Source organism: Orcinus orca, chromosome 9 (assembly GCF_937001465.1).
Source record: "Orcinus orca chromosome 9, mOrcOrc1.1, whole genome shotgun sequence".
In the NCBI taxonomy this organism is placed as follows: domain Eukaryota; kingdom Metazoa; phylum Chordata; class Mammalia; order Artiodactyla; family Delphinidae; genus Orcinus; species Orcinus orca.
The window spans coordinates 51,849,496-51,868,550 of record NC_064567.1 but is presented as its reverse complement, the minus strand read 5'-3'; the positions used below and the strand labels follow the sequence as shown (position 1 = coordinate 51,868,550).

Here is a 19,055-nt window from a genome sequence, read left to right as displayed (position 1 = left end):
GATCCTGACGTGCTTCCTGTATCTCAAGCAGAATCAGAAACTAGCAGTAAGAAGTACAGGCCACCAAAGACCTAGCCAGAAATTCTTTACAAATTTCCACTTTACCTCAATAATGATTTCAACACTAATATTTATGGAGCATTTCCCATACCCAAAGCTCTGAGCTACATGTCTGTCTTTCTCATTTAACAGATGAGAAAAATGAACCATGGAAGAAATAAGTAAATTGTCCAAGGTCACATGAAAATTGATTGGCATAGTCAGGATTTGAATTTAGGTCTATCTATCCCTAACAATATCCTTGGTCTCTAAGTTTACTGCCTTCAAACTACAGATTTATCCTGGACTTAGAAACAAAAGAAATGACTAGTTTCATTTATTAACACTAGTGGAAAAAAATTTTTTTTTAAATTTTTTTAAATCAGAAAGGTAGCAGTGACCTCAAGAAGACAGCACTTACTCTGTCCAAAGATCACATTGCTGTGTGGGATACCTGTTGACCCCACTCAGAATTACCCAAGAAACCACTCTGCCTTCTAAAGACAGAGGTACACTTTCAGATTTTTGAGAATATGGAGAGAAGAGAAAACAAAGGAAGAAAATAATCAGTATATGAAGTCCAAAGGCATACTTGGTCATGTTTCCATTACGTCATACCTGATTTCTTCAGGTCGAGGCTCTGCTCAAATGTTATACTCCTGCTTTCTCTCCCTTTTTTTAAAAAATTCATTTTATTGAAGTATAGTTGACTTACAATGTTGTGTTAATTTCTGCTGTACAGCAAAGTGATTCAATTATATATATATATAAAATTGAAGAATTAATAATTTCTCATATGCTTTTCCATTATGGTTTATTACAGAGTATTGAATATAGTTCCTGTGCTATACAGTAGGACCTTGTTGTTTATCCATCCTATACATAAGAGTTTGCATCTGCTAATCCCAAACTCCCAACCCATCCCTCCCCCAACCCCCTCCCCCTTGGCAACCACAAGTCTGTTCTCTATGTCTGTGAGTCTGTTTCTGTTTCGATAAGTTCATTTGTGTTATATTTTAAATTCCACATATAAGTGATAATCATATAATATTTGTCTTTCTCTGTCTGGTTTACTTCACTTAGTATGATAATCTCTAGGCCCATCCATGTTGCTGAAAATGGCATTATTTCATTCTTTTTTATGGCTGAATAATATTTCATTGTGTGTGTGTGTGTGTGTGTGTATATATATATATATACACCTCATCTTCTTTATCCATTCATCTGCCGATGGACATTTAGATTGTTTCAATGTCTTGGCTATTGTGAATAGTGCTGCTATGAACGTAGGGGTGCATATATCTTTTCAAATTACAGTTTTGTCCAGATATATGCCCAGGAGTAGGATTGTTGGATCATATGGTAGCTCTATTTTTAATTTTTTGAGGAACCTCCATACTGTTTTCCATAGTAGCTGCACCAATTTACATTCCCAGCAACAGTGTAGCTTTTCTCCCTCTTGTACCACTGTCTCCATTAAGTGTCTAATGTCACTTAATCTCCACATGCCTAAATTTTTAGGAGTTCCTATGGGGATAATCAAGTGCACCTACACCTTCCTCCTTTTGTACTTCATAGATGCAATAAAAAGTTTACTATGATAAAACATCAACTGGAAATCTAATCAATTACTCCCAAACATGGCTGAAAACACCCAAACTACTCAATACCAAGGTACTAATTCTCTGGTCCTTATTACCTGTTCTTATTTTTACAGTGGCCACTTATTCACCAGAAAATAAGAATTTTTTATAAATGAAAAAGAAAATAATACTAGTTTGGGACAACACCCAGGGAATAATTTGTGATTTTTTTTGGGGGGGGGGGTGCTTCAAACCAGTTTCAAACTCGTCAAAAACAACATTTCCGCAATTTCCTGCTCAATCATAGTTCACTCTAATTTCAAAAAATTTTCTGACAGTATATTTGTATAAGACATTATATAATACAAAGATTAGTTTTGTAATTAGAATTAAAATAGGAACAATATTCTATTATAAAATAGTTAATTGGCTCCATATATAGAAATACTATTAGTGCTACTTCAAATGTTTTTAAATTTATGGCTGAACATGTCTTTTTAAGTTTATAGATAACATCTTGAATATTAACAGATGAAATAATTCTTTAGATATTTAACCGAAAAAAAAACTTACACTGGAAAGAAAATAAAGAGGACTTCCTACTGAAATAGGTTACAGAGCTTAGAAACAGAACTCATGCTGACACCAGCTGTCACATTCCATTTCTCCTTACCCCCAGCACTAAGATACCTGACCTGTATAAACTGGTAATGGGCCAATATATTTTCTTCAGGCTACAGAGTCAAGACTACTTGCAATCTTAACAATGCCATTAAGGCAGCTGATGCATTATTCATGGTGATGGACCCAGAGCAACCTTGCTTTGGTCCCAAGGGAAAGCAAAATTTACTTAATCCCCAAAGAATTTTTTCCAATAATATAAAGAGAACTAAATCATGAAACCTGAGACCTCCCTGAAACCACACTGATTACAAGATGGCAGAGGAACATATGTCTGCACAAGCCTGCCAGGGGAAAAATGCACAGTGTCCAGCTCATCAAAAAGATGCTAAATGGATGATTGCCAGCAGATAAAAAGTAAAGTTAGGAGACATACCTGGAATAACTGTTGCATGTGAGGAAGAAACAAATATTTTATCAGTTTGTTTATTAGATTTGTGCAGATCTTTTACTTTCTTCCCTGGGTGCCGGGGGGGGGAGGGGCGGGGAAGGAAGGGGGACAGGCATTTTGAAGCACCTTGGCAGGGATACAACCAAACATCTTCTAGTCTTTTTGCAGAATGATGACATGTTTCAGCTTCGCTACTCTTGTCCATAAAACTTCACATTTCCTCCACACGCAGACAAATGTACACATAAGCGTACGATGGGCATTAGAATTGAGCCATGTGTTTGCCATGTGCAAAATGGCCACATATTTCATATGGCTACAGTTTAAAAGCCACAGCAATTCCCTCTACTGAACAATACTCAGTCTAACTTCTAAGGAGTACAGAGAAGAGCTAAAAATAAACTTCAAGAGAAAACAGTTGAAAAAACAGGGCTTCCTTACAAGGCATTTACTTTTCTTTAGGATAATGGAAATTTTATGTTTAGAATAAGAGACTCACCTGAACCAAACAGTTACATCTTCAATTCATGTCTTACTAAAACATCTACTAAGGAAGATATAATTGCAAATGGTAAAATGAAGTGCTGTAACTTAAATATTTGCGTTTCGATTCCTCTGCTACTATAATTATTGGTTTCCACAGAGAGGATAGACTACAGTGGATATTAGCATGAATTCCGGCACCAGGCTGCCTGGCTACAAATTCCTGGGCAAGTTAGTTAAACTTTATGTGCTCAGTTTCCTCATCTGCAAAATGAGGATATCAATGGTACTACTGAGGGATTAAATGACGTAAAATATGCAAAACACTTATTAGACTAGTGCCTGGAACATAGTAAGTACCATACAAATGTTTGCTATTTCTCCAACTGCTACTAGTAATTCTACTCTTAGGACTCCTCAGTCCAGTTACAAGCGGTGATCCCATCGAAAATATGAACATTATTCAAAGAGGTAGAGATTGTACAAAATGGGAAATCCAGAATGGTAAAGTGAACACTTATGGGTATAATAATTATTTATTTGCAAAAATACAAAATTTTGAGAATGATATAAAGTCATCATAGCAAGTCATTATATTTAAAAATTCAGTTAAAGTGAGTGTTTCATTAGCTGGAGAGAACATGCCACCAATAGTCTTAAGGAACCAAAATGAGTTTGGCTTTGTGAGAAGTGGTTAACTCTTCCAAGTGACTAGCATTAAACCACTGGCAGCTGTTATTTGCCTCTAAGATAAGATGTAGCCTTGGAGTTAATAGATAGCAAAGCCTAGTCTTTCCACAGTACAGTAACACAGTAACATATGGTAATTATCAACCAGTGAAAGCTCACTAGGACTCCCATACATCAACCATCAAATATATGGTTTTTCTGCTATACTTTTTTTTTTTTTTTTTTGCGGTACGCGGGCCTCTCACTGTTGTGGCCTCTCCCGTTGCGGAGCACAGGCTCCAGACGCGCAGGCTCAGCGGCCATGGCTCACGGGCCCAGCCGCTCCGCGGCACGTGGGATTCTCCCAGACCGGGGCACGAACCCGTGTCCCCTGCATCGGCAGGCGGACTCTCAACCACTGCGCCACCAGGGAAGCCCAGCCCTTCCGCTATACTTCTGTTCAGCATTTAAAATACTTTCTAATACTATTGTGAGGATATCATGGGTCTTGCAATAGTAATAGAGAAAATTACTATTTTCTCTATTAGTAGAGTACTATTTTCTCTAATAGTAATAGAGAAAATTACTAGTGAATCCTCCTTCTGATATAATTCACCACTTAAAAATGAAAGTATTTAAAAATGGACAGTAGCTCAAACCCAGAGGACCCAAAGGACAAGGTTTCCTGTGCTGGTCATCTCTAAATTAGAAGATCCTGGAATTGAATCCCACCATCCCTAAAATTCAATTCAATAACTTTTTATCAAATTACTAGAAGTTTAACCCTATTTGTATATTTATTTTTAGAAAGTCTAGATCTCATTCTTGTAGGATTCTTATATCCTGAGGTTTAAGAAAAATCATTTACGTCAGCAGTTAGGAGCTAATGAAGTCATTAAATATAATACAATTTAAAACTAGTTTAGCTACAGCTAATAAGTAAATATTGTGTATAAGGAAAATACATTGATCAATATTTTTTAATCATTCTAATTTTATTACTAGTTATACTGATGTTAAGTCATGGCTAAACTGTTTCAGAGAATGGACTTAAGAAATTTCTCCAAGTCATCTAATTTTAAAATGTGTATATTTGTGGTTAATTTGATTTTTAGTAGTGTAAAAAGATATCATGTCCATAGTTATGACATCCGAAATTTTCGCTCTGGCAAAAGAACCTGTGTGAGGTACCTGCAGCCCATCCCACAACCTGTGTCACCTGCATCTGAAGTTTTCCTTCATCCTGCACCAGAGGTTCTGCTCTCAGAGTTTAGGCTCAGTGCTCTGAGTCCTTAACCTAAATCTCCCAGAAAGTGCAGCAGAAGAAAACAAATACAGATTCTAACATATGGGTAGTTGCATCTGCCAAACATTCCTATCATTGCAGCAGGAGCCCCTCAAAGAACCAACTAAAGATCTTTAATTGGGGCTTCCCTGGTGGCACAGTGGTTAAGAATCCATCTGCCAATGCAGGGGACACGGGTTCGAGCCCTGGTTTGGGAAGATACCACATGCCGTGGAGCAACTAAGCCTGGGCGCTGCAACTACTGAGCCCATGTGCCACAACTACTGAAGCCTGCGTGCCTAGAGCCCGTGTTCCGCAACAGAAGCCACCGCAATGAGAAACCTGCGCACTGCAACGAAGAGTAACCCCCGCTCTCCACAACGAGAGAAAGCTGGCGCGTAGCAACGAAGACCCAATGCAGCCATAAATAAATAAATAATTTTTTAAAAAAAGACACCTTAAGAAACATTATTCTTTTAACACATTGTGCACATTTGAAGTGTTCAAGTATTGAGAATTACAGTCCTCATGGAGAAATCTAGAAAACAGTATGAGAAAGTGTGAATACAATTCAAGATCACAAGCAATTTTCTATGGATGCTTTTTAGGTTTATAGAAGCTAGAGAGTTAGCGTGAGCCAGGAAGGTATCTGTTATCCTGACAGTCAGCATACATAAATTTTTCTAAGTGATTTCTTATAGCTGTCCTCTACTAGTATTTTTTGCTTGTTATTGACACACTCATTGTGGAAGACAAAAAAATTAAGGTGGGATTTGAAAAAAAACAAAGGTATATCTTTTTCTAAGAAAATAGAATTGAAATGGAAATCTGACTTAGAAAAATGAATGCAAAAGGAATTTGTATTCCTAGAGAGGCTACTGGTAGCACAACCACCTGCTGGGAGATGATATGGTGCTGAGCTAAAAATCTTTCATGGACCTCCAACGTCAGGGAAGGGAGATGGATGTGACCACCAGAAGAAAAACTATCTTGTAAAAAACACTCAGGCTTTCTACTTGCTTCTATATCAACATCCCTGATACTCTGTTTCCAGAAGTGACTGTGGCCATTTCAGTTTGCCTAAACAATATTTTTAAGGAAAATTACACCACCATTCCATCAGAGTAAAAGGTTCTCTAGAGTCACAATAACCTCTCCCACCCATTAAGCAGACACTTTCTCCCCTGACACCTGCTCTCCAACACATAACACTCTCTCCAATTCCTTCACCCATTTCCAGACTTCAACCTTGACCCTTTGCTTTTGACTTCTCATCCATCTTCTTACTGCCACTATGGACATAATTAAGACTTTGAGACAATGATCCTTGAGTGCACTCAATTCAATTAAGTGATGGATAGTAACCAGTTAAGTGCCAGTCAAAAGTCAATACTGGAAAATGTGTGTCTCTACATATCCATCCTCAACGATTGGTATCCTGATTCAAGGATGAGTTGGGAGTGCTCACATACAGTTTAGAAATAATTTGAATAAAAAAAAGACACTCAGCAGCTATTACTTTTGATTATTATCATAACAGATCAAATAATTTAACCAAAAAAACACTATCAGAACTAATAATATTGATGACTGGTCATGATCTTTCATTGGTAATAATACAATTAATCATATCTTTACCAAGATGTCTATTTTTACTTTTTGACTCCAAGGAAATCCACTTCCTCCCCCATCCATACATATCTAGAGGATTTACCATTCCTCTCCTAGTATTCTAAAACTCCTACTATGGCTATTTTCCTGAGATATGAAAAATAAAACAGACTTTGTACTAGAGTGTGTCTTTACCATTTTTGCCTAAGGCAACTGACGTTATCTAAAAGCTACCCAACTGCGGGCTTCCCTGGTGGCGCAGTAATTGGGAGTCCACCTGCCGATGCAGGAGACACGGGTTCGTGCCCCGGTCCGGGAGGATCCCACATGCCGCGGAGCGTCTGGGCCCGTGAGCCATGGCCACTGAGCCTGCGCTTCCGGAGCCTGTGCTCCGCAACGGGAGATGCCACAGCACTGAGAGGCCCGCGTACCGCAAAAAAAAAAAAAAAAAAAAGCTACCCAACTGCATAACCAAATTTAAGAGGGATACCTAAAGGCTCTTCACTTAGACCACCATTTCAGTTTAAAGAGAAGACTATAAAGGAGTAATTGTTAGGGACCTCCAAAAAATGAGATATGTATATAATAAGCCTACATAAAATACCTATCAATTTGTATAGCTATCCTATTTTACATACTATAGTATATAGATAATATGGTTTAAGAGTCAGCTCTGGAGTTAGATAACCTAGATTCAAACTGCAGCTCTACCCCTCCTTACTGTGCTAGTTTCAGCAAGTTATGTAACCTCTCTGTACCTCAGTTTCCTGTCAAGTGGGATAATAGTTATATTTATAATCGGAGGTTGTTTTGAGGATTGAATATATGTAAATTCATACGCCTGTCACATCATGAACAATAAATGTTAGTGATTACTATTATTAGGATTATAATACTGATTAACCAGAGCCTATATAATGGGAGACTTAGACCGACCAGATATTGGCAGTTGTCAACTTCAAGATAAAAAAGTTAGCTAACAATAAAACAGCAAACTGGGGCTTCCCTGGTGGCGCAGTGGTTGAGGGTACGCCTGCCGATGCGGGGGACGCGGGTTCGTGCCCCGGTCCGGGAGGATCCCGCATGCCGCAGAGTGGCTGGGCCCGTGTGTCCAGAGCCTGTGCTCCGCGGCGGGAGAGGCCACAGCGGTGAGAGGCCCGCGAACCGCAAAAAAAAAAAAAACCAGCAAACTGCATGGTTTAGACTCATTCACTGCTACTCATCAATTTCAGTTTCCTTTGTCTTAAGAAGCCAGAACCATAGTTGGCCACAATCAAAATAAAAAGATTCTGTTCCCAGGGTATTCTCATTAATAGAGGTTTTATGTTTAAATTCTTTTTAAAGTTTATGTCAAACACACAAAAGTTCTCCCTCAACTAAGGGGCAAATTTCAAATTTAATTTTTAAATGAGTTGGAAATAAATGAAATGAAAGATGATATTAATATGTTTTATTAAAGGAACAAATAAAAAGTATCTATCATGTTTTTTTCTGCTTAAAGCCTTTCTTTGTAAACTTTGGGTAAAAAAAAAAAGGTTTACATAGAACTTCAAGATCAGGATTATTCACCTCTATGATTGGAATAAAACAACCTTCCATGAGACATAGAATGTCTTGCAGATAATACAAATCATTATCTTAAGGAAAGATCACTAAAATATATTTCCTTTTACTGTAAATATAAAATTGCAATCAAGAGCAAAACCCAGACTGTGAGAGACTGTATAGGATAAACAACTGATTCCTTCAACAAATATCAATAAATTGTAAGGAAGAATAAAAAGAGAAAGATAAGCGGAAACCAATGGTTTAAAGGAGACTTTTAAAAACTTAGTAAAAAAAAAAAAAAAACCTAAACACACAAAACTAAACTCTAGGACACACTTGGGTGATAAAACTATAAACAAAATTAAGGAAAAAATAACCACAAAAGTCAGGATAGTGTTTACATGTCTTACAAGAGGAGGAGGGAGGGACTTGGGCTTGGGAAGCAGCACATGGAAAAGTGGGCCAAGGTCTTTTTTTTTTTTTGCGCTACATAGGCCTCTCACTGCTGTAGCCTCTCCCGTTGCGGAGCACAGGCTCCAGACGCGCAGGCTCAGCGGCCATGGCTCAGGGGCCCAGCTGCTCCACAGTATGTGGGATCCTCCCAGACCAGGGCACGAACCCGTATCCCCTGCATCGGCAAGCGTCCTCCCAACCACTGTGCCACCAGGGAAGCCCTTCAAGGTCTATTTCTTAAACTGGATAGTGGTTATCGGGTGTTCACCCTTTAGTCATTTTTGTGTCAGTGTTATATTTTACAATTAAAAAGATTTTAAAAATAAAATTGCAATCTAAAAGATTCACCAAAGTAGCTATTAAGTATTTTTTTTTCATGAAAATGTCTTCCTTTTCCTACATACATACTCACACCCTTAAATCAAATGCACTGCACCTGAATTTTCACAAATAAAGGTTCCATGACACCTGAGCAGAGTCATTTACCAGACTGGTTTCTAGCCATTGTTTAAATCAGACTTGATAATTATTTTGATTTTAATTTTGCATCCTCAAGATCAATATGATTGGGCTTCCCTGGTGGTGCAGTGGTTGAGAATCCACCTGCCAATGCAGGGGACACGGGTTCGAGCCCTAGTCCGGGAAGATCCCACATGCTGTGGAGCAACTAAGCCCATGCGCCACAACTACTGAGCCTGTGCTCTAGAGCCCGTGAGCCACAACTACTGAGCCCGTGTGCCACAACTACTGAAGCCCAAGCACCTAGAGCCCATGCTCCGCAACAAGAGAAGCCACTGCAGTGAGAAGCCCACACACCACAAGGAAAAGTAGCCCCCCACTCGCCCCAACTAGACAAAAGCCTGTGCACAGCAACAAAGACCCAACACAGCCAAAAATAAATAAATAAAATGAATAAATTTATATGAAAAAAAGATCAATATGATGTTTGTGCCAACTGACAAAAACAAAAAGTTCTTACCTACAGTTTTGCTTTGATCCCATATACCCTTTCAAACACTTCAATGCCAGGAGAAAAGCCAATTTAGAAAAACATTCATAGGCCTCTTAGGGAAGGTGATATGGGCTGAATTTTATATTGTATTCACCTAAAATTCGTGCATTGAAGTCCTAACTCCTAGTACCTCAGATTATAACTATATTTGGAGATAGAGTTTTTCAAGAGGTAATTAAGTTAAAATGAGGTCATTAGGGTGGGCCCTGATCCAATATGACTGGACTGGTGTCCTTCTAAGAAGAAATTAGGATACAGATACACACAGAAAGAAGATCATGTGAAGACACAGAGAGAAGACAGCCATCTATAAGCCAAAGAGAGAGGCTTAAAGAAACCCACCCTGCTGACACCTTGATCTTGGACTTCTAGCCTCCAGAACTGTAAGAAAATAAAATAAATTTCTCTGTTCAAGCCACCCTGTCTATGGGACTTTGTTATGGCAGCCCTAGCAAACTAATGTAGAAGGTAAAAGAGGAATAAAATATTCTGGGTTTTTTTTTTAAGTAGTAGAGGGAAGAAAAAGAAAAATATGAAATGTTATAATTTTACAGTTTTACTCGACTCATAATGTATAGTAAATAGAGAAACTTAAGAAAGTTCTGAGTCATTAGTAAAGAATGGAGACCTAACAGACTCCATGTAAAAAGAAACACCCAAAGAGCTAAGCACAGAGGGCAAGACATGAGGAAACCAGCAGGAAAATAACTGGCTACTGACTTTGATTTGATGGGACAGGACTCAATGCTTTCAATATGATTTCTGGAAAAAACCCAGAGGAGAGTTTTGAGTTTTAAATGGACTAAAAACAAATTGAGGTGATGGGTGAGATCAAAGTGGTTTTCTTTTCTTCTTTTTTTTTTTTTTTTTGCGGTACGTGGGCCTCTCACTGTTGTGGCCTCTCCCGTTGCGGAGCACAGGCTCTGGACGCGCAGGCTCAGAGGCCATGGCTCATGGGCCCAGCCGCTCTGCGGCATGTGGCATCTTCCCGGACCGGGGCACAAACCCGTGTCCCCTGCTTCGGCAGGCGGACTCTCAACCACTGTGCCACCTGGGAAGCCCCAAAGTGGTTTTCTTAATGGGAGAAATTCCTCTGGCTCTAGGGTTTGGATGAAGTTTGGATTTACATTTCCCTGTTTGGATAGGCTTGGGAGTTAGGCAAACCATCAAGGAAGAAAATGCAATTCTCAGGCTGGAGAATCAGCAGTGGTTGTGTGGTGAAGCCCGTGTTCTGCGTGTTATATATACCCATGGAGCCTAATGATCTGAGTGGACTATGCTTTGTTGATTAATATAAGTTTCCTGCAAAGGGATACTACTGTAGAGACAGCAGATAGCTATTGCTGGATACACCCTCCAAACTTCCATGCTTATATTTGCATTTCATCATTCCACTGACAGACGTAAACGGAAATAAATTGTGAACTGCCTGTTTCCTCTCTTCTCTAATTTAGCAAAGGAATAAGATATACTCTGCATTCTGAAAAGCATCATACAAAATAGAAAATGAAATCAAATAAACAAGGATGAGATTAAAAGGGGTCCAGAGATTCTAAATCTAGTTAAATATTTTTTCCAACTATAAGCAAAATGGCTCCATTTTCTTATGTCATACTAAGAAGAATCCTAATATGCTTTCTGATGTAACACAGTGATATAAATCAATCAAACATTCAATTAGTCAGTTTTCAAATAAGTTTAGAATAACCTTGTAGAGGGACTGGCATAATTATTATATCTAGATCACTTTTAAAAATTAACATTTTGCTTTAAGTGTTTATCATTTAGAGATGTATAGATGTGTGAAGATTTATTTCCTGGGAAAAATGTCCCAATGTCTGGAATTTGCTTTTGTAGAGGAACAAAATTTGCCACTCCAAAATGTCTCTTTGGCATATGGATTATTTGGAGCTGAAAATAATCAAGACCCCAACTGACTCAGGAAGAAACTTGGACCTTCCTTAAAACTACCCGAAGAGTGTGGTTAGAGGACCTGTTCCAGGAAGGGAGCTATCACCACAGATGACTACAGGATGAACTAGGTGTGTAGACAGGGAGGAACCTAGCAAAGTCTGTTCCTAAAACTCCTCTCTGTGTCCCATTGTCTCTATGTGACCCAGCAAACATCTGGTTACCAAACATTTGCTTTTCCATCTCCATGTGAATTGCCTTCCCCCTCTTTGAAGTCCCAAACCAAACCACTACCCTCAACATCTTTTGTCTTTAGCTGAAGATGGTATTTAAGGTGAGGATTTCATCCTTTTTGGCAAATTACTCAGTTCTTGGTCTCTCCCATGTATACATGTTATCAAACTTTTGCTTGATTTTTGTCCTGTTAATTTGTCTCATGTATATTTAATTCACAGAGCAGCTAGAAGAATATAGAAGGGTAGAGAAAAATTTCTTCCTCTTGATAGTTTAAAATACTACACACACGTAGAGAGTGAAAAGATTATCAAAATGTTTATAACTGTTGATGCTGGATAATGGGTATGTAGGAGTTCATTGTAGTATTCTTTTTACCTCTGTATATGACTGAGACGTTCCGTAATAAAAAGTTTTCTTTTTTTAGTTAACATATAATTGCAAAATCCAATCCCCTTCACTTGTCACTGGACTAGGACAATGTAATTTATTTTGGTTATTGATAACAGAGTTTAATTTAAATAAAACACTTTGTTACAGTAATACATTTAAATTGAAAAGCAGTAGACATAAGTTTAAAGGAAAGTAACTTTAGAAAATGTTTACAATATAATGTTTACTGTTAAAAAGCAAGATACTATATTGTAAATATATATGACACCAACTCTGTAAAATATGAAAATATAAATACATGCACAGGACAAAAAAAATACTAGAAGGAAATACAACAAAATGAAAACAAAGTTTATCTGTCAGTGATGAGTTTATGGATGATTTTTCCTTTTTTGATACATTTTTCTCCACTAACAAGTTTTCTAAAATGAGTACAAATTAAATGAATATCAGAAAAAGAAAGCAAATATACATATTTGCTTTCTTTTTATATATATATATATATATATGGCGTTATAATTCTGATAAGGCAGAATAGACAGTCTGAATGCTGTTCAGAAGAAAATAAACACTTAGCTAAAACTCTTTATACTAAACATTGGTTCTAAAGAAACTCTTGGGTGGGGTTTGATCTCATATACCTCAGACAACATCATCACTGATATGAAAGACACATACATTCTTATGCCTATAACTGGAGAAATTTTTTTTTTTTGGGGTATGTAATCTTTTTCAGAACTTACCTGACAAGAACCAATATCTTGAGATTTGTCTCCAGGGATTTAAAACTCCCTGGGACATCCCTGTTGACATAATAAGTTCATAATTTTACCAGAGAAATCTTTCCCAAATGAATGCAAAGCCAGGCACCTACCCTGGACCCAAGATTTCATCTCTTGATTCTCAGCGCTAACCTTAAAAGCAAATTTCAGAAATTATATTCTGTGACATAATCTAAAAGAGAACTACTTGCAGTAATATTAATCCCACAAAGCATAACTCCAACAATTCCGGTAGTACAGTAAGAATTCATTTTCTGGTAACTAATTATTTTTCCCTAAGTCAGTGACACCCTCTCTTGATAAATTCTGAAATATAAAAACCCCAAAACTACATTGGAAGTATCACTGAAGATTAAAATCATAATCAGTACTTAAAAGATTCTCAAAAGTTTCCCCCAAGAGAAAAATTTTACTTACTTTCACTTCCACAGTCTTCCCTCCATGTTCAATGTGTCTCTCCACATATTCAGAGGACAGCAAATCACTGCAACAGAAAGAAATGATGATGAAAGAGGACCTTGAAAATCACCATTAAGTTTACAACATTCCAGCTTGAATGATTCTTTTTGTTTGTTTTGTTTTTTTCTTTTATAAATTTATTTATTTATTTTTGGCTGCGTTGGGTCTTCTTTGCTGGGCGTGGGCTTTCTCTAGTTGCGGCGAGTGGGGGCTACTCTGTTGCAGTGGGCGGGCTTCTCACTGCGGTGGCTTCTCTTGTTGTAGAGCACGGGCTCTAGACGCATGAGCTCAGAAGTTGTGGCTCGCGGGCTCTAGAATGCAAGCTCAGTAGCTGTGGCACATGGGCTTAGTTGCTTCACAGCATGTGGGATCGTCCCAGACCAGGGCTCGAACCCGTGTTCCCTGCATTGGCAGGCGGATTCTTAACCACTGCGCCACCAGGGAAGCCCAGCTTGAATGATTCTTTAATCCAGATTTTAAAACAAAAATAAAACTTTATACGTGTCTCTCTCTCTCTCTCTCTCTCTCTCTCTCTCTCTCTCTCTCTCTCTCTCACACACACACACACACACACACAGCCTAGTACTTGTAAAAGCATATGAGGCTAAACTGACTAAATCACCTGTCACCCCGTTGCTTAGCAGAGCTAGTTCCACCAATCTAGTTCAGCAATTCTAGGAAACTACCATTATTTTTAAGACACCTTATTCTTCCCTTTTTTACTTTAGCTTTTTTGTGTGTGAAGATTTTAAAAGTTTTTATTATACCTTACATCCTTCTTTGCTGTTTCTCTCCCCTAACCTTTGAATAGTGGGGTACTCCTAGGAGGCTAGTCTCCCTACATTCCTTGGTGCTCTTTTCCTATCTCATGTCTTTAAGTATTAAGATGTTGTCAATTTCTAAATATATATTTCCAATTCAGACCTTTTCTCAAACTGTAGATGTAACTGCCTACTGGACATCACTGCTTAAATATCTAATAGGCATCTCAAACTTAACATGCCAAGGCTGAATTCTCTGACCCTCACCCATTCCCACCACCTGCTCAGCCCACAGCCTTCCACTACAGCTAACATCAACACCATCATTTCAACTGCTTTCCCCAGAACTTTGAAATTATTGACTCTTCTCACACCCCACATCCTTGTTTTAGCTTTTTATCAAACACTTTTGATTTACTACCATACTTTACCATTTCTCATATATTACGTGTGATATTTTATCTAACAAAATATTAGTTTCCCCCACAAAAAAATTAAACAGAGGCAAAGAAAGTTAGAAGAAATGAAAAAGAATATACTTTCAGCCTTTTAACATAAGCTTTTTTGAAATCTCTCCTAAACAACCACCACCTTCTTGTATAATTTTTAAATGTTTACATCATCTTAAATATACTTCTCTTTAATTCTATATAAGAGGAAAAAATTTCCCCTTTAACAGAGGCACCTCAAGGCACAACTCCAATAAACAGTCTTAAAGTCTTTAAATTTTTAAAGCAGTAAAATGTAGATAAAATTCACATTAATAAAAATATAAACTTCTAAATCTACCCCTCTATTAATAAACATTCACCCAACTAAAAAACTGTGTTTCACAGTGCTCTGAAGGTCACCATCCAAAATTGTCCCAATCATAAAAGAAGGTGAATTTCTAAGCACAAGAGCTACCATGATAAGCACTATGCCTACAGTTGCTTGGAATGTAAACAGAAAGATCAAACACGCATTACATTAATGCAGGCACGAGAGTCAGTTTCTTATAGTATCTGATGCTTGCATCTCTATCTAGGTAACCTATAATTATAGTCTAAGTCCTTGTTTCATTTGTCTTTGGAATACATTTTCCTATTGACTTTACGGGGAAACAGCTAGAATACTCTAAGCTGCAAGTTGTAGAAAACACAACTAAAAGTGGCTTAAATAATCAGGACATTGATATCATTTCTTGTTAGAAATTCCAGGGCAGGTGTGATGTGAATTTGCTTCTGCAACTCTTCAATTCTGGTAGGTGAATACATTTAAAGTTTACAAAATATAGGCAAAACACTTTTTAAGATGTTTTAAATATAGATAAGTAGCTACTAAGCAAAATTTTGTTAGATGTGGGCAGAATGCATAAGATGTGTAAAGCATAAGTAAGAAGATCATATGTGTACCTCACACTGATAGAAAGGGATGGATGACCAAAGATACGTAACATTTTTAAGGCACCTGGGTAATAAGTGTTCATGATATAACAAATATATAAAAGACGCTATATATGCAAGATATGCTTATACATAAACAGTTAATATTTATGAGGTCTTATTTCAACCACCTATTGGTAACACCCAGGATTTCTCAACTTCCACAATACTGACATTTCAGGCCAGATAATTCTTGGTCTTGGGGAGTATCTTATGCATAGTCACATGATTAGCAGTATCCATGACCTCCACCCACTAGATGCCACATCTCACACACACACACACACACAGACACACACACACACACACCAGCCATGACAATCACAAACGTCTCCAGACATTGCCAAATGTACACTGGGGGGTAAAACTACCCTGGTTAAGAACTGCTACTGACACCCATTCCTGCCCCATGTTTTCTCCGAACCAACAGAATTCATGGTTGTTCATCAAGCTAATTGGCAGGCTGTAGCTCCTGATCAAGCATATTTGTCCCTGTGTCTCTCAGATACAGCACGTGGGTGTCATTAGCTCAGGCCACCTTGCATCTGTGGAGCTTGCCCAAACCTCATCTCTGGTCCTTGTAACTATATATCAGCAGCGAAGGCAGATGCAGCAGAGAGAGAAGCAGATCCTAAGAATACAGGGTATCCCAGTACACATTAGCTAGAGTGGTCCTTCCACCCCACTTGCACCCTATCCTAAGCGTGCTAACCTACCCTTTTCTTTCCTCTTGCTTCTCACTGTGTGCTTTAATTTGATTTAGCAAATTATGTGATTTGAGGATTTTAATTTGGTCTGTGAGGGCTTGCTGTTTGTTCCCTTACTTCTGGGATAGCTTGCTAGCTAGTATACTTGTAGGCAACCATTGCAGCAGAGTAATTTTCCACTGGACATCACAGCGGTTCCAGGGCTGGTTCATGTGGTATCTCAGCACCATTAATGAGACCAGGAGCATGTCCATCCTTTTGCTCTGCCATTAGAATGGTGGGTGACGTGTACTTGTAACTGGCTCCTCTCATGACCCTAACATGGCTGCTGCAGATCTAAGCATCTCATGCAGATAAAGATATCCCAAGGTAAAAAAGCCTCGTATTTCTTTACAAGTCAGCAAACTCTCCACGAAAAGCCTCTAGCATTCATCTTCTCAAGTATGTTTTGCCAGGATTACATTACTTGGCCCTGCCAAAGCCAGTCTTTTTGTTGTTGTTGTTGCGGCCTCTCCCGCTGCGGAGCACAGGCTCCGGACGCGCAGGCCGGGACGCGCAGGCTCAGCGGCCATGGCTCACGGGCCCAGCCGCTCCGCGGCATGTGGGATCTTCCCGGACCAGGGCACGAACCCGTGTCCCCTGCATCGACAGGCGGACTCTCAACCACTGCGCCACCAGGGAAGCCCCCAAAGCCAGTCTTTTGACAAGGACATTTGTCTCTGAACAATCAAGATTCTCCTCCCCCCCTCTCTCCTCCTCCCATGAACATCATGGCTACTCAGAGAGAGGTGAACAACACTACAGGGTGGAGAGAATAGGTGTTGTATAGCCAACAGACAGCTGTCTTTTTTTTTTTTTTTTTTCCCGGTACGCGGGCCTCTCACTGTTGTGGCCTCTCCCGTCGCAGAGCACAGGCTCCGGACGCGCAGGCTCAGCGGCCACGGCCCATGGACCCAGCCGCTCCGCGGCATGTGGGACCCTCCCGGAGCGGGGCACGAAGCCGTGTCCCCTGCACCGGCAGGCGGACTCTCAACCATTGCGCCACCAGGGAAGCCCCTGTCTTTTTTTTTTTTTTTAATATAATTTTTATCATGAGTATGTTGGATACTTCACAAATTTCCCAAGGTTTCGAACAAAATAGTGAAGCTTCATGGTCAAGATATGCTGAAGCAAAACCTATCATTGCTCCACCATCCACATCCCACTCTTTATCCAAGACCATACCCTCAACAGGAGAGGTACCAGAAAGATGTCTGCAAAAAACTGCCCCCTAACCTTGCTATCAGTCTCCAACAACTTCTCCAGCAGTGAGAGCGAAAAATTACCCTACAGAGTCAGCGTTTATCAGCAGAGCCAGCCAGATTCCCTCTCTTGGGAATCTGAACTAGTAAATTCAGAAAAAAAGAATCATTCAGTGGATGAAGAAAAGAGAAACAGAAAGTCAAAAATAAGCAGTCACTTGAGAGAAACTGGGCTGTGCCAGTGGTGAATCCTGTTACCCAAAGAGTGGTTCCTCTCTTGGTGGATCTCAAGCCAAAGAGTGGGAGAAGGAAGAATTTATTACTTGCAGCAAGTAAGGAGAACACCAGGGATCTTTCCCAAAGCAGTGTCTCCCCCAAGAGCAAAACTGGGGAAGTTTTAAGCTACGGTTACATGCATATTCATGAAAGGGCTTGAGGTGAAGAAAATTCAGCATAGAATTGGGGCAATGGTCAACAGAGTCCACACTTTAGTTGATTGAAGTCATGAGGGTCAGAAAAGGTCAATATCATCATTCCTTCGGTTCCATTTGATCGGGTGGTTGAGTGCTCCAGGGGGATTTAAATTCTTCAAAACAGCTCAAGAAAGTGCTTGAGGCTAATCTTTACCACTGAAACAGAACTAGGAGTCTTTACAACTGATTTATTATCTTTGCTATTGTTACTTCTCTTGCCTGAAAACAGCTTACTCTTTGTTCCCTTAAGATCATTATTACTGAGATCTATTCAAGGGTAAGCACTGTGGTCAGGCTTAGATCATAAATGGCTTCTATGTCAAAAACCTATATCTAGTCTTTTCCTCCAGCCCAGCCGTGATGTTGGATACCTTTCTCCTTCACTGCCCTGTGAGTAAACCCCCATTACTGGAGCCAGCAGGAGTGAGATCAAAAAGGGGGAGGGGGCTTCCCTGGTGGCGCAGTGGTTGAGAGTCCGCCTGCCAATGCAGGGGACACGGGTTCGTGCCCCGGTCCGGGAAGACCCCACATGCCGCGGAGCGGCTGGGCCCGTGAGCCATGGCCGCTGAGCCTGCGCGTCTGGAGCCTGTACTCCGCGACGGGAGAGGCCACAACAGAGAGGCCCGCGTACCGCAAAAAAAAAAAAAAAAAAAAAAAAGCGGGGCCGGGGGGCGGGGGGGGGGGCGGTTAGAATTGTATAGTAGTAGGAGTAATAATAATAATAATTTTTTTAAAAAAACAAACAGCTTTTGAGTCTTCCAGGTATTCAAATTTCAAGGGAATATTTTTCTTTGAATTATAAAATCTAGGAATTTAGAGAGTATGAGTCACCACATGAATTACAGCAAAGAAAAGCCTCTGCTCAGGAATTATGCAGCTATTTCAATCAAGCCTCTATACCTACAAGTATTGCTA

General features: G+C 39.4%; 1 protein-coding gene across 19 annotated transcripts in view; it reads right to left on the bottom strand.

Annotated features, from left to right (window-relative positions):
- Positions 1 to 19,055, bottom strand: part of ADAM22 (ADAM metallopeptidase domain 22) — a 246,631-nt gene that overhangs the window by 100,287 nt on the left and 127,289 nt on the right. For all 19 annotated transcript variants that reach the window (XM_049714741.1, XM_049714740.1, XM_049714742.1 and 16 more), the window contains one exon: positions 13,493 to 13,559. In XM_049714741.1, coding sequence (XP_049570698.1) covers positions 13,493 to 13,559 — 67 coding nt within the window. The remainder of the gene's footprint in view (positions 1 to 13,492; positions 13,560 to 19,055) is intronic.